Genomic DNA, 15,000 nt, shown 5'->3' on the forward strand with positions numbered 1-15,000 from the left:
CCACTCTCTTTCCTCTCCTTCCTTTTCTCCCTCGATTTCCTCTCTTCCCTTTCTTCGACTCCACATCCTCATCAAAATCCGCAACGCCAGGAAGCACTTTGGGACTCTGTAGCAGGTAGACAACCCCAAAAACACTCCCCCCCCCCCCCCCCCCCACACACACACACACAAAGGTCAGTCGGTACACAGACTAGTGTCATGGCATGTCATGGCCTGACAGCTCAACAGAGGGCTGAAATGCAGCCATGTTTCACACACAGAGAGACTTGGGCTGTGGTGGTTAAAAAAAAAAAAAAAATAATAAAAAAAAAAAAATGCCCTTAAAGCAACTCGACGCATACATCAACCACCCGAGAGTGAGCCACTCTCCAAATCCAAAATGGCTGACGTGATAAATGGAAGGATTTCTCCACTACTCTCCGTCTCCTTTCTTCCTTCTCGCTGCCATACCTAGAAATAACACCTCTGCACATGGTGTCTGAGATATGGTACTTAGCTGAGGATAAGGTCTGACAGAGGCCAGTTACTCACCAGAAAGGTGGCCCTCTCGAACAGAAGGACCTCGTCGGCCTCAATGATCTGGGCAAAGTTGCGTAGGTTGGACTCCAGCTGCTGGACGTTGGGGATGAGCTGGTAGACGATGCTGGACCAGGCCTGGAGCCAGAGGACACACAGAGAATGGTATGCATGCATGCAAACACAGATAAACACACACACACACACACACACTTCTCTCTTATACATACACACACACAGACACACACAACCATTTCATTTTCACTAAACAAAACGCATCAATAGTGCTAGAAATACTACTGTCAGGACAGAGACAGTGAGGTATACAGACACCAAGTCAACAACTTTAAACCAGCGATGGACTGAGGCAAAGCATCCTTACTGACCCCCCGACCCCACCTCCACCTAAGTGAGTGCAGTCAAGCGTTACAACTTAAAATCACTGAGAATCAATTCAGTCAATAGTTATCTGAACCACTGCTGACACTCTATAATCTGCTGAATAGGTGCCGAAAAGTAAGACTGACCATTACTCAGCCTCTCCCAAAAGCCATTCCGTAGCAAAAAAGCTGTTGTGTACCAATCTAGTCGGTGACCCTAAACTATCTCAGGTCCTTCCCTGCCACAGTAGGAATCTGAGGCATTTGATCTGTTTTCCATCAGCAGTGGTGTGTGCACTATATCAATGAGTGACGTAATCTAATCTCAAACAACGGAGAAGAAAACAACAACAAAAAAACAACCATCCTCTCTCTTCCCCTAAGGACCCAGAGAAAATACTCCAGGGCAACCATCTACTGTATTCCAGACCTTTATAAGATGCCCTTTACAGTGCAACAGTGCTTAAAAGATGATGCGCTTCTTTATTGTACTGCATACATTTCCAGTAGTACCTGCAGCTTATAGTAAGGCTGGGGAAAATAATCCTTGCATCAATGCATTGCGATGCTAACATCAATGCATTGTTGAATCGATGCAGAAAAATGTAATTATCGATTTTTTTTAAACCATGTAATTGAACAATATGCATGTCAGCATAATGAATTTAAACGAATTCAAACCCATTTCACTGGGATATGCAGTTGTAATATTATAACACAGCCCACACACTCCTTAGGGTTCTTGCCAAAAACAGTTAATGTAAACAAATCTTTCCACCACGACCGCTACAGATCTCAGTGAATGAAAGGTTAACTTACAGATACTGGCAATACATACTCCATGTACACAATCCATTGGGTCTTGTAATGCTAGCCAGGTATAGTTACATGTTTGACCATATTTAGCACGCATTTTGACACAATTGTGCAGACATCACATCAGTGACGGAACAAATAGCTTTAATACAGATCTGCTACTTAGCTTAATTCTAGTAGCCTACTTACTACCACTTCCTGCAGTGTTATATTACCCAAATACAATCTATAGCTCTTTCAATAGGTTTTATATGTATTGACCAAAGATAGACCAACATATGAATTTCTAAATATTACCTTGTGGTATGGATAACTATGTTTGATCGTATAAGACAACAGAGCCAGCTGTTTTTATGTTATATTTTTGTTATATAGGACAGTAACTAAGTATTCTGTAGGCCTAATTTGTTTGAATGTGAAAACAATTTCACTTTATACAGAAGATATACAAAGCAGTAGGCTAGAAAATATTTTGTATTTAGATAAATGCCTACTGCTGGGTAAACTTCTTTGAAAAAGGAGAAAGGAACATAGCCTTCCTGCGTATACCCACTTAACAACCTTAAAATGGATGGACTCACCTTGTAAAGGGTCTCGTCCCAGATTGAGGTCCGGAAGCAGGTGCAGGCCAGGGGACGAGACAGCCTCTTCAGATCCTCCTCGCGCTCTTTAAAGATCTGACAGTGAGAGTGAAAGCAGGAGGGACTGAGGTGCTGCACCAAATGTGGATTCAAAACTTTACACTGAATCTTTAAAATAAAAAGGGGTGGAGGCTAAACAGAAAGAACCTCTGATGGGAACCATGGGAATGAAATGGAGCAGAAAATGAGCTATACATGTAGGAGTAGATGAGAAGAAACCTACAGATGAAATTGCAGGTAAAACATATGAAGTGAGAAACCGTCAAACTGCTTCTAAAATAACAAACAGCAAACAAGCACACAAATTGGAACCTGCGAGTCCCGTACTGGACTGATCCGCACCCTCGGACATGCAGGGGTGTGTGCTAGCAAGGAGACTAAACCCCATGGGGGCTAGCTTCCGCCATTAGCACGTTTCGTAAGCCATTAGCACGTCTCGTATGCCATTAGCACGTCTCGTATGCCATTAGCACGTCTCGTATGCCATTAGCACGTCTCGTATGCCATTAGCACGTCTCGTAAGCCATTAGCACGTTTCGTATGCCATTGGGCAAGTGAGGTTTACTCACTGCACAACTCCCTACCAGCTGGCCACTGTTGAAAGAGCCCCAGGGCCATCTTTACAAACAAACAAACAGATACAGTGCTATGGCTAGGTCTTCCCCCAACCCTCCTCACCAAGTCTCTCTGGTCCTCCTGCACCAGGTCCATCTTGTGCACCAGGCAGAAGACCTTGGCGTCGGGGGAGTTCTGCAGGATGGCCTCCAGGCAGGACTGGTAGTAGTGCATGTCCTTCTCCAGCTCGCGGCTCTCCACATCGAACACGTAGATCAGCACCTCCACGTTCCGGAAGATGTTGTCCCGCTGGCTGGTGAAGTAGTTTTCCATGAACGTGTCCTGCCTGTGGGGAAGAGCCAAGCAAGTTCATGAGAGAGTATCCACTAAGGTAACACAGTTAGAAAATCAAGCTGTATTTTCTTTACCACAGACATGACGTTTTGTTGTATGTGCATGCACGCATAATATATATGATTAAGTTTGATGTATTAATGATACATATAGTAATCATCTGTTAGCATCATCTTTCCTGATCACTGCGACTTTTAATGTTCATTCTATGCCATGGATACCTTGCTTAACAATTACACAACGCACCTTCAGTTTATGATTGTCTTGGAACAATATACTCACAAAGGGAAGAATTCATGATATCAGAATCAATCACAGTGATTAATTAGTGGAGTATTGTGCAGGATGACATCATGGGTCACTAGAGTATAATTATTGCACGGACAAATCGACCATTAAGACTGATGTGATGTGGTGAGGTCATAGCTCTGTGACTTCCTGCTTACCCGCCACAGTCCCATAGGTTCAACACAAGGTTTCCCAGGAAACGCACATGGGAGTGTTCAACATCGACTGTAGAGAGGAGACACACACACACACACACACACACACACACACACACACACACAAACACACAAACACACACATCGTTAAAACTCCACTCTTTCATTTCTTGGCCACCTGCAGTAAGGCTTGGCACACACACACACATATATCATGCACATACGCAGAACAGAAACCAACCAGAGTCTTTGAAAACGTTCAACGAAGCGAAGCCTTCCCAGACATGAAGTGGGAACAATGCTACACTTAGGTCAGCTAACAGCTGTAGCAGACAGCAAACTGCATAGCCTTTCACTCGTGTGCTTGCAGCAACCCACTTAACTGCCATGGGAGAGCCCATAGATGTATTTCCTTCACAGAGAGGAAACATTTAGTAGGTGTCTGGTTTTAAGGTGTGTGTGTGTGTGTGTGTGTGTGTGTGTGTGTGTGTGTTTGTGTGTGTTTGTGTGTGTTTGTGTGTGTTTGTGTGGGAAACATCTAGTAAGGAATAGGAGTAATGACATTAATTCATAAATTGGAAATGTAAACCTTAGTTGTTATGGGGGTTGGAGTTGCTTACTAGTGGCTCCAAGCCTTCGTGTATCCCTAGCGATGTAGTTAGCAAAGATGATTGATCTCATGCTGGTCTTCCCCGACCCACTCTTCCCCATCAGCAGCACCTTAGAAGAGGGAGAGAGAATGCATGAGTGTGTGTGAGGAGAGGAAGAAGAGAAAGAGAGAGAGATAATGCATGTGTGTGTGTGTGAGGAGAGAAAGAAAAGAGAGAGAATGCATGTGTGTGTGTGAGGAGAGGAAGAAAAGAGAGGGCGAGAGAATGCATGTGTGTGTGAGTGTTTGAGTAGAGGATGAAAAGAGAAAGAGGATATACAAAGCGCATTAAAAAGCTTGCTCTTGTCTTTCGCAGATATAAGAGCAGGTTGACAAGGCAATAGGATTGTGTAAGTTTCTTGGTAAGACAACAACATTAGACAGTGAGGAAGTGTTTAAATCTATACAGGACACTATATACAAAAAAAAAAATGACCAGACTCGACTGAAAGTGTTAATGTTTTAAAGGCAGTGTGTGCCATTCTGGCTAAAGGTTGTTGAAATTTGCGCTCAACAGCCAACAGCATAACACCCCTCCTGTCAGTGCTCCCGAAGCAACGCGTTGGGTGGCTTGAATTGTTTATGACTGTTAATGGCCGAGCCAATATGTTTGCTTTCCATTTACAGACTCAGGACGGTGAACGAACACCAACATTATCTGGGGAGCACCGACAAAACAGACAGCTACAGAATAGTGAGGAGCAATTCACTGGTGTTGGATTAGGATTGCAGACTCCACCTTTCATGGGGTACCGCTGAGGTGTATGGGTCTACACAAGCACCACCAGCGCCACCTGCTGGTATTCTGAGGTCATATAAACACAGCGCTGTTTTATACCTGTAATGTTGCATTTGTGGCTTCCAAATGTCCCATGGATATTCCCTCTGGCGCTTTATAAATGATAATACTGGTATAGCCTCAAAGCCTCTTCAATAAATAAGAAAACATTCCACCTGAACATATGACTAGACTAATGTATAGACATCATATACACAGAAACACAAAGAGAGCAATCACCTTTTTCTTCATGGCTGTATTCGACATTTCCCCTTTCTGGGACAGAGAGCGCTGCGCAGAAGGCCAAACGGAACACTCACTGACTCCTGGGGCCTTGGTCTGAGTGTTCGGATTTACTGCGGGGGAAAAATGCATAAAAAGAAAAAACACTAGAACAACAAGTAACTGACGTGTAACAAAATCCTGAACAACGTCTAGGTCTCATGACACTCCTGTCAAGCCCAATCGTGCAACTGTTGTTGAGCCGTATTATCAATAAATAAAATGTTTTTTTGCTCAACTGACAGTGTGACACAATAATGTAGACCACGGTCAGTTAACAGGTAGTTGTGCCCAGCATTGAATGTTTCCCTGGGTTGACAGAATTTACACCTATGCTTCGAAGCTGTCAGCTGACCGTAGAATTGCTTAGTCGTGTCACAAGGGATAGGGGTTGGCTGGGAGAGGTAAAGTTTCTGTTTCTACTTCTACTTCATGAAACGATGGATGAACGCTGCCGCACTGCACTCAGTCACAAGACACTTCATCAGCAACTTCCTGTTTACATGCAAGGCACAGACAACTGTCACAACAATAGCTGCAAAGCTACCCCAATAAGTTAAAGCGTCTACCCAAACAGTTCGAATAACGTTGATATCCTACATCCCACTATAACGACACTAGACACATATACTCGTTGAAAGGAAACAGCTGAATAAACTATTAAAAACCGAGGCCTTCCTGTGGACTACTGATTTTGCTATAAGCTAAATTAAGTTAGCCAACATTACCAATCAGTTATCAGCGTTTATATCAGCTAACGAGCAAACGTAACATTATCGTTACCAGACTAGTGGCTGGCTGTTGATATCTTCCGTCATCAGTTTCCAGACAATATTAGACTGCAAAGGAGGACAACAACACTGTATGGTGATAAGAATGTCGATAGTTAAATGTGCTGCCTGTCAAACTAACGGTTAGCTTGCTTGCTGCTTTCTATGTTCTGGACTTGTTGGTAGGTTTATAGGTAGCTAACTGGCTAACTTTGAGCTTGCTCGATTAGCCTAACTCTACACTCCAAATTATTTTGGACGTCGGGCTAAATAGCAAGACACCTAGCGAAAACTGGTCTAAAGATATTCGCTAACAACATTATTTTGGAAAGTACTTAGATATAAAAACAAATACCTTATAGTAATGCTCTACAGTATGCGTCCTCGTCCCATTGCTATATTTCAGAAATCACAATTTCAAGAATGTACTGAGGGAAAAAAATAGTACCACCATTATGTAACACGTGACCAATAGTCAATATGCGGTTGGCCGATAAGTCTCGCGATGCTTTCGTTAACCAACGCTGATTCTTCCTGGTGAACACGTGATTTTGTTCTGTTATGCTGTCAAGTAATTGCAATCCTGTTGTAATATCGCAGTTGTTAGAATTGAATTGAGGCGAGGTTGTAACCAAGTGTTTCAAAGTTTGTAAACGTGCGAGCAACGTACATCCAGATATAAACCTAAGGCTTGTATCTTCCTACAGACTGTCATGTCTTCATTAGTTTCAGTAGAACAATTATGTTTTCATTGGATAACCTACCATTAATGTAGGCTTAAGGATCAAAGCAGGCAACCCATAGACGCTATGACGTCTATCGAGGCTTTACTGGGTAGTTTGCTTGTTAGTGTCTACATCACACACTAAAAGTGTATACACTATTAGCTGTCTCCATGTGGGAGCTGTCTCCATGTTTGTCACTGTCCTTTGTTGTTACGTTTACTTGGCTTTGCATTGAACATGTAACATGAGATCAGCTATCAGAGTTAAAAACAAATATTGCAAATATTGCTTTGTGTTAGTGTTTCAATTTGTATCTTAGTTACTAGAAACATTCCCACAGCTAAACCCAATCTGACCCCTTACATTAGCATACTGTGTGTGTGTGAGAGACAGAGAGACAAAGAAAGAGAGTAGCTTAGGAATGTGAAGGTCAAAGGTCAGTTTGTGACACCATCAGTTATATCTTTATCCTGTGGTGTGATTTGAGGGTAGGTTACATGCATGACCATCGTCAGAAGGCTGGATGAAGAAAGTCACAAGAGAGACAAAGCAATTCATATAAGGACTATAATTTATTTGCCATATTAAATATATTATCTATGATTGTTACAATTTAGTTATGACAATAATACATGGCAGTTTATCTTTTTCTTGTGTTTAGCAATAGAACGAAACAGATAACATAAACAGTGAGATCCATACTAGAAATAATGACCAATGATGTAGATAAATATTTTTTTTGGAATGTATTACATTTGTATTTAAAATAAAAATACATTTCAGTATCAAAATAAAGAAAATATGTTGTAAAACTTAGTTTGTGTGGTCTGAAAATACTGGCACATGGGATGAGGGGGTAAATGTGAAGATACCTTTGCCTATCTCCCCCTTTCATAGGAGAAATTCCTGTGATTCAGTAAAAGCCCTTATTTTGTGCCGAGCTTTTGATAAAATAATAACTTGAAAAAGATGACAAGTAAGAATTATATGATCATTTGTATGTGAGCAACGGTTCAAGCATACAAGGAATGCCTGTCAGAAAGGAATTTGTTTGAGAATTTTTACTCGAGATCAGGGAACGCAACTCATTCAGAGCAAAAGTGCAGTCTGATTCTGTGGTCAGACAGAACCATGTGTGAACCATGGCACCGGACGACTGGTGACTGAGTTTGTCATAGAATATCATTATAAAGTGATTTAATGAACTCATTGGCCTGAGAAAACTCCCATCTTGATACCAAAGCCAATTAGAGTCTGAATGAAAACAAGCACACACACATACAAAAAAGAACTCCAGCAGCTTAATCTAAAAATATAATAAGACAACAAAATCCAGTCATGGGGGAAAGGGTTTAAAGGTGATAACCCTGCATACATTATGAGTCATTCACCACTAAAGGAAAAACTATTTTATATAAGTCTGTTAAAATGTAATTTTCTCTCACTAAACCCATATAGGTAACAGGAGCAGCAGAAGAAGCAGTAGCAGCAATAATCGCTTCTAATAATAAGCTTTGAGGGGTATGAGACATACATTTCTAACTGATTGCAAGGTGGTATGGCTGTTGTCCTTGAAAAACAGTAAGCGTAAGTTTGAGTCGAGTTTTCATAAAGGCTCCCTCAGCTTCTTGGTGGGTAATACGATTAAGGTATGAGTTACAGACAAATGGCGTGACACATAACCCAAAAATAGTTACATGGAGAGTTCCTGGGTGACACTAATCGGCCTGTACTTAAGCCACAGTGTCGTTACATTGGACACACAGAGAGTTCATAATTTTGTGTGTGTTCAACAAAAGGCAACAGAGTCCTATACAATGTTATTATAAATGGCGCCAACAGTAGTGTCATTTTAGTCAACAACTCAATCAAGCATTTAGCAAGATATCAAGCCATGGCAGTTGTAAGATTTGACTACCTTTTGTTGCACATGGGAAGTGTGCTCGGCCACATGCTCTGTTAACTCAAGTGTTCTATTAGAATTATAACAGTCATTCACAGTGAATGTGGGAACAGGGGTGTTTATCATCTATCACGATGTCCATCTGCGGCACGGGAATCAACGGTTTAAACGATATTTAATAAGCAGCAGGTTTAATAGATGTTATTAGCCTCTAAAAGTAGTTCAACATCTTGTGTTACCACTGGGGCAAACAAACCTCTCCCGTAAGGGAGAGCGCTACACCTAAGAAAAGAAAGGCAAGTTTGAAATGAAACAGTCCATAACCATTTGAAAGGCAAGTGAGTGAAGGCAGCACAGAGGTCAGTCATCAGTGCAGAGTGTATATGCCACAGATGAGAGGCAAATGTTACAGACCACAGTTTTAGTCCTCAGAGTGAATTCAATGAGGACATTAGGTAACGACATCCATTCCAGCTTAATGCTAATCTAGCAGCATGAAATGCTTTGCAGTTAAAACCCATTTTGTACTTGTAGCAGAGGTGTACTGGTGTTCAGGCACGTCCGATTGTTGAGGTCACTGTGCAGCGTTCAGAGTTTCCCACTCTGACAACATGGCTGACAGGAACACTACCACCCTCTAAGGGTACAAGAAAATAATACAGAGCACAGGGCTCACCAGGACAGCATAGAGGAATAGAGGAAGTGCTCATGGACAGTTCAAACAGGCCACATCAGGATACGTGGCTGTTTTCCAGACGTTTGTGTTACTTAGTAAAAACAAACATGCTTGTTTATTCCATGGGAGACACTATGACTTCGGATTTGGGATCCTGGAATATGATCTTCTAAGGGGGTAATGGGAGATGATGACATGGTAGAGCCAGATATATCTCTGCTTTTTGTTTTGATGACCGGCGAGCGAGGGAGGAACATCATGAGTAGTTCAAAAGGCACCATGTAAAAAATAAATAAATTAAAAAAAACTCCCTGGGAAAATATGAACTTTGTACGTGCTACAATGCGTACACCAGGCCTCCTTCCAAATCCCAGAGATAAGAGGCTCAGATATTAATGTTCCATTTCCCGAGCTTGGATTTGGCCCTGCCGGTGACCTCTGAACTGTCACAGAGCCACTACTTTTGTGACCATTCCCACTGCCCTCTGGTTCATGCTGAAACCAGAAATTGTGGCAAAGAGTAACAGTAGCATCGAAGCTCCGAATTAAATTGGTATGGCAGACTGAAATACCTTAGTATTTAGCTGAATTAGGTAGCTTGCTATTTCTTATGCTTTACATACATTTACATTTTCCCTCACAGTGATAAAATAGAGGGTGCGTTGTCCAATCAGTGAACTCTACCACTACCAGACTTGATAAGGGATTATGACATCATTAGGTAAATTAGTCCTGGTTAAAAAAATGTATAAGTTCAACTTGAGCAGCTTACTGTCTTGCAATAAAACTCCCAACACCACACATACATATCAATGGTCGACTAAAGCCAGGAAAAGACTATGGCGCTCAGTTTGAGCCAAATAGAAATACATTTATAACAAATGCATACTTCATATATCTTGAGAGTACTGCTTTATCTAAATGTACATAAAACATAACTAGAATGTATGCATATGTGTACGTGTATGATAGCAGAACCAAACAAATGTAACTCTCCCAACATCAGAGAATACGTATTTGTGTTTCTCTTGGCTTAACTGATGTTAATATATACCTGCTACATAAAATCATCTGTAAAAGTAAGAAACTCTTCGTCCGCCTTTCCGGGGGAGAGTTTGCAAAAAACAGCATATCGAGCATATTTATGAAAGCTTTGGCACCATCTCCCTTTGAACTGCTGTCATAACAGTTTAAAGAGAACAAGATGAATCTCGGTCCTGACGTCTATCCTGTAGAACAGCCCACATTTTTCCAGGCTTTAAAGAAGGATATCTCAGGTGTCTGAGTATTTAAAAAAATACAAAGTATAAAATTGTTTATGTGTAATGTTAGCATTGAAGGAGACTAAAGGAATCTGGGTGTCAGAGCTAACAGAACGACTAGCCTTGTCCAGTTTTGACATTTTAGCAAACACCATGGACATACAGAAACATCTAGAAATTATTTTAGCCAAATCATGTAGAGCAAATCAGAGATACGCCCCCACTGGCTTAACACAGACACATAAACACACTGGCCGAAGCTTCTCTCGTGGGCATACGGATGTGTAAGGATTTAAGTCTTAACATCTTTCGTCACAGTTTGCATTGGTCATGGCATAAAATAAAAAAAGTACCTTCTTATGTAAAATATATATGGTCTCATATGATGCCAATAATAATAATAGTAATAATAATAATAATAACAATATAATAATGTAGTGGATTATGAAATGAGCTTCACTGTTGCCAGTTAGACAATGTGCTGAGACACCTGCTCCTTCTTTCTTTTTCTCTTCTCTGTCTCTCCCTTCCTTCTTCTGTTTCACTTTTTCTTCATCATCATCATCATCATCTTCTTTCTTTCTCAGTCCTTACTCAAGAACAGATACTGAATGAGCACGGCAAACAGGATTGCCACGACGCCAAACGCTACCAGGACCAGCAGGGCAAAGTGCTCGTCTGAGAGGTGCCATCTCCTGTGGCACTGCCCCCCACTGCTACTGGTGCTGTTACTGGCAGTGGCCACTGCTTTGGCATCCGGTGGGCATCGTGGGAGGGGGCAGGGCTGTGCCTGGGCTGTACGGCCCCCACAGCTCACCGCCCTCTGGCCTGCGCCGCCCGCCACACACCCGCATGCGCCAGTCAGCGCCCGCAGGCACTCCCTGCCAGGTGTAAGAGGTGGCAGCGCCACGGTAGAGCTGTGAGGAGAGAGAGAGAGAGAGAGAATGACACAGAAGGAGAGAGAGAGAGAGAGAGAGAGAGAGAGAGAGAGAGAGAGAGAGGGGTGACAGGGTTTAGAAGACAGACACAAAATAAAGTGACATGTCATCTTTATAGCATTAAATCAGATCCAAAAATATTTGTCTCAATTCCAAACCTACATGAAATATGTTGGACATTCTACAACATCTTAACCCGTGACATTTCCACAGCTGTGGTAGTGTTTCTATGTGGTGCTGCAGACTCTCTTTACCTGCTCCACCTCCTTCCCTCGCATCAGCTGTAGTGTGTACGATATAGGGTCTCCTTTCATTGGCTGTAGGGTCTCCCAGGTGACGGAGTACATGTTCCATTGGACTAGCTCAATCTTAGGAGCTTGTTAGAGACAGAGATGAAAAGACCATTGATTTCATCATCACTATCGTTAAAATCATATGATTTGATTTTATAGGCTGGATTCTGTTACATGTTAGTATGAATAAAAGACCAACAATGATTATAAGAAATAAGAAAAATAAATGGTTTTGATCCATAAAGATACATACTACTTATGCTTGAGATGTGTTTGTGTGTGTGTGTGTGTGTTGTGTGTGTGTGTGTGTGTGTGTGTGTGTGTGTGTGTGTGTGTGTGTGTGTGTGTGTGTACCTTTCAGCTGAGGCGGAAGTGAACGGGTGGTGCTGAAGCTGTAGCGGGGGGACAGAGGTCCCCGTCCGGCCGAGCTCACTGCCTGGATGCTGAAGTTGTACTCTGTGGCCTCACTAAGACGCTGCAGCTTAAACGAGTGGCTCGAACCGCTGTACACACATACCAACCTGGCAACACACACAATCCAAAATGTATGCGGCTACATGCACAATAATGGATATAATATTATCCACAAGCGCGCACATACACAAACACATGCATAAAACCATACGCACATAAACACATACTGTATACACATAAGCACTAGTCAATGCCTATGCTTATCAACTCTGTAAATTACCTGTTATTGTTCTACCATGCATAGTTCAAGAGTGCCTTCTTTTGGTTCAACCTAAAACTACTAGAGGTATACACATCTAGATGAGACTAGCTGTTGTGTTTGCGTGTGTATGTGTGTGTGTGCGTGTGTGTAAATATGTGCATATTTATACATGATTAGGTGAGTGTGTGATTGCATGTATGCATGTATGCATGTATGCATGTATTATTTCAGTACCTGTCCCCTCCGGTCTGCATGTGCAGGCAGTAGTGTGTCCCCTTGGGCGTTGGGGTGCGTGTGGGCCCCTCTCCCCAACGCAGCTTCAAAGTGTGGGGGCTGCATACGGTGCACTCCAGCGAGGGAGGGGCAGGGGGCAGAGGGGGTGTGCGGAGCCTCAGAGGGTTGCTGTAGGGTCCGGCTCCGATGCTGTTCAGGGCCCGAACTCTCAGCCTGGCACACAAAGAGTCAGACTCAGATGGCGACTCAAAAAAGAAATACCACAGATCATCTGATGCAGTGAGCTCCCTAAGCCTGGGGGAATCTGTCCGTTCCCTGCGGCCCCATTACCTGAGTGTGCTATTAGGCTGCAGGTTCTCCAGCACATGGTGACTGGTCCTCCCCACAGAGAGGGGGAGCTGTTCTCCCAGGTCGATGTTGTATCCCGTGATCTCGGCGCCGTGGCAACAAGGCTCCTTCCACGTCACAGCAAGCCGTGAGGCGGAGGCGCCGGTCGTGATGTCAATCACAGACTCTGCTGAAACTTCCTCTACACACTCCACCGCTGCCGGGACTGAAGGGGGAGTTGTTACCATAGCGATGTCCCCAAAGGGCCCTGCCCCAGCCTCACTGACAGCCTGTGGGAAAGAGGAACTAAGTTCAGAGGCCACCGAGATGGGGTCCACTTGAGGACACTCAAGTCTATGCTTTAATTTTGTATCGTTTGGTTCTGGATCTAGACTAAGCCCACCCATACAGACAGCCAAATACAAATTAGGCTTCCTACTGCACAAGTATGAATCTGAAGGAGCCTGGCTCTGATAGTATTGGGGTACACCTGACATTGCTGGGGGTACCCTTGGCATGTCCTCTTACCTGTACCCTGCAGCAGTACTCAGTGGCAGGGATCAGTTCCGTCATCTCCCAGGAGGTCGAGGGGCCATGGTATGCCACCTGAAGGGGACCGCCCTGCAACCCCCATTCCAGCCGAAACTCACAGACCTTCGCCCCATTACATGGCGGCACCTGCAGAACAGAGGTACATATTGGGTTGCAGTTAGCAGTTAGCATTAGAGCTGGCTATCACCACATGCACTGCAGCATGACACACATCATGATGCAACACGATACATCACAATATCACAAATGTATCACAACAATCCTGTGCTTAAAATGTATGAACAGAGGGAGGTATGCTTTTAAAGTAACGGTTTACAGCACCCTATAATATGAGCCCTAGCCCTTGTAATAAAGAAACACAAGTCTGTAATTTCATGGCTATTCCAATCTAAAGGGGCTGCTTAGGTGCTGCAGTAATATTAAAAGTCTCCAGAAACCCACAGTGAGTACACATATAAATTCAATAATTAAATCATGATGAAGATGATCAGTATTGATAAGTATTGTGGAAAATGATATTGCAATGCAGCGATATTGGGATAGCTCTAGTTAGCATACAATGAACCAAATTGGTGAACTGAGTATTTCCCTATATGCCAAATCAAGTCCCACAAAAGCCAAGACTAAGCAGGTTTTAATTACAATCAATCACTGCTATACCACACAAGCTTTTACTAACTGGCACCTTATCAATCAGTGAGTTGGAACCAGTTATTGATCAGTTTATTGGTTTACTGACTGGCTGAATCTGAAAATCTGCAAACATGGCACTCAGTGAAATGGGTCTGACCACTGGAGATCAGACATGTGTGAGGAGGGGGATGAAGGGCTTACTGACCTCCCAGCTGACAGAGACACATGTGGGGTCAGCACTGACGGTCAGCACTGGGGGGCCACACGGCTGTGGGGGTGTTGCGGCTGTGGAGACCTGGAACATCTCCGACCAGGGCCCCCACTGCAACCAGACACACGCAGCCACAGAAACAGAACACAACACTCAAGACTTCAGAAATTTGGTTGACAGAAACCAGGATTTTCAGGTACAAACAATCTTAATACTGTAGCTGATGGTTTTGGTAAGGTGAAGAACACATAACAACCACACAAAGACACAGTAAAGTGACTTCCTGGGGCCATGTTGGAGTGTATAGACATGTGTATGCCTCTACCTACATACCGACTGAGCATGTGTGTATAACTGGGTGTGTGGTTTGCATAAAAGTGTGTGAG

General features: G+C 43.1%; 2 protein-coding genes across 4 annotated transcripts in view; both read right to left on the reverse strand.

Moving 5' to 3' along the window:
- The window catches only part of rraga (Ras-related GTP binding A), an 11,962-nt gene extending 5,296 nt beyond the window's left edge, over positions 1-6,666 (reverse strand). For 2 of the 3 annotated variants that reach the window (XM_012834431.3, XM_012834430.3), the window contains exons 1-7: positions 6,540-6,666; positions 5,373-5,488; positions 4,326-4,425; positions 3,709-3,775; positions 3,032-3,254; positions 2,294-2,389; positions 532-654 (exon numbers count right to left, since the gene is read on the reverse strand). In XM_012834431.3, the coding sequence (XP_012689885.1) occupies positions 532-654; positions 2,294-2,389; positions 3,032-3,254; positions 3,709-3,775; positions 4,326-4,425; positions 5,373-5,399 (636 nt within the window). In that variant the 5' untranslated portion in view covers positions 5,400-5,488; positions 6,540-6,666. Of the gene's footprint in view, positions 1-531; positions 655-2,293; positions 2,390-3,031; positions 3,255-3,708; positions 3,776-4,325; positions 4,426-5,372; positions 5,489-6,197; positions 6,482-6,539 lie in introns of those variants that run through there. The other variant, XM_031586832.2, reaches the window with a different exon arrangement.
- Positions 6,667-11,329: 4,663 nt separating this feature from the next.
- LOC116218006 (fibronectin type-III domain-containing protein 3A-like) overlaps positions 11,330-15,000 on the reverse strand; it is a 17,006-nt gene continuing 13,335 nt past the window's right edge. The window contains 8 exon segments of the mRNA XM_031558053.2: positions 11,330-11,501; positions 11,503-11,667; positions 11,943-12,064; positions 12,336-12,502; positions 12,892-13,104; positions 13,222-13,508; positions 13,747-13,896; positions 14,609-14,725. Of these exon segments, the coding sequence (XP_031413913.1) occupies positions 11,334-11,501; positions 11,503-11,667; positions 11,943-12,064; positions 12,336-12,502; positions 12,892-13,104; positions 13,222-13,508; positions 13,747-13,896; positions 14,609-14,725 (1,389 nt within the window). The 3' untranslated portion in view covers positions 11,330-11,333.

This window comes from Clupea harengus, chromosome 20 (assembly GCF_900700415.2).
Source record: "Clupea harengus chromosome 20, Ch_v2.0.2, whole genome shotgun sequence".
Taxonomy (NCBI): domain Eukaryota; kingdom Metazoa; phylum Chordata; class Actinopteri; order Clupeiformes; family Clupeidae; genus Clupea; species Clupea harengus.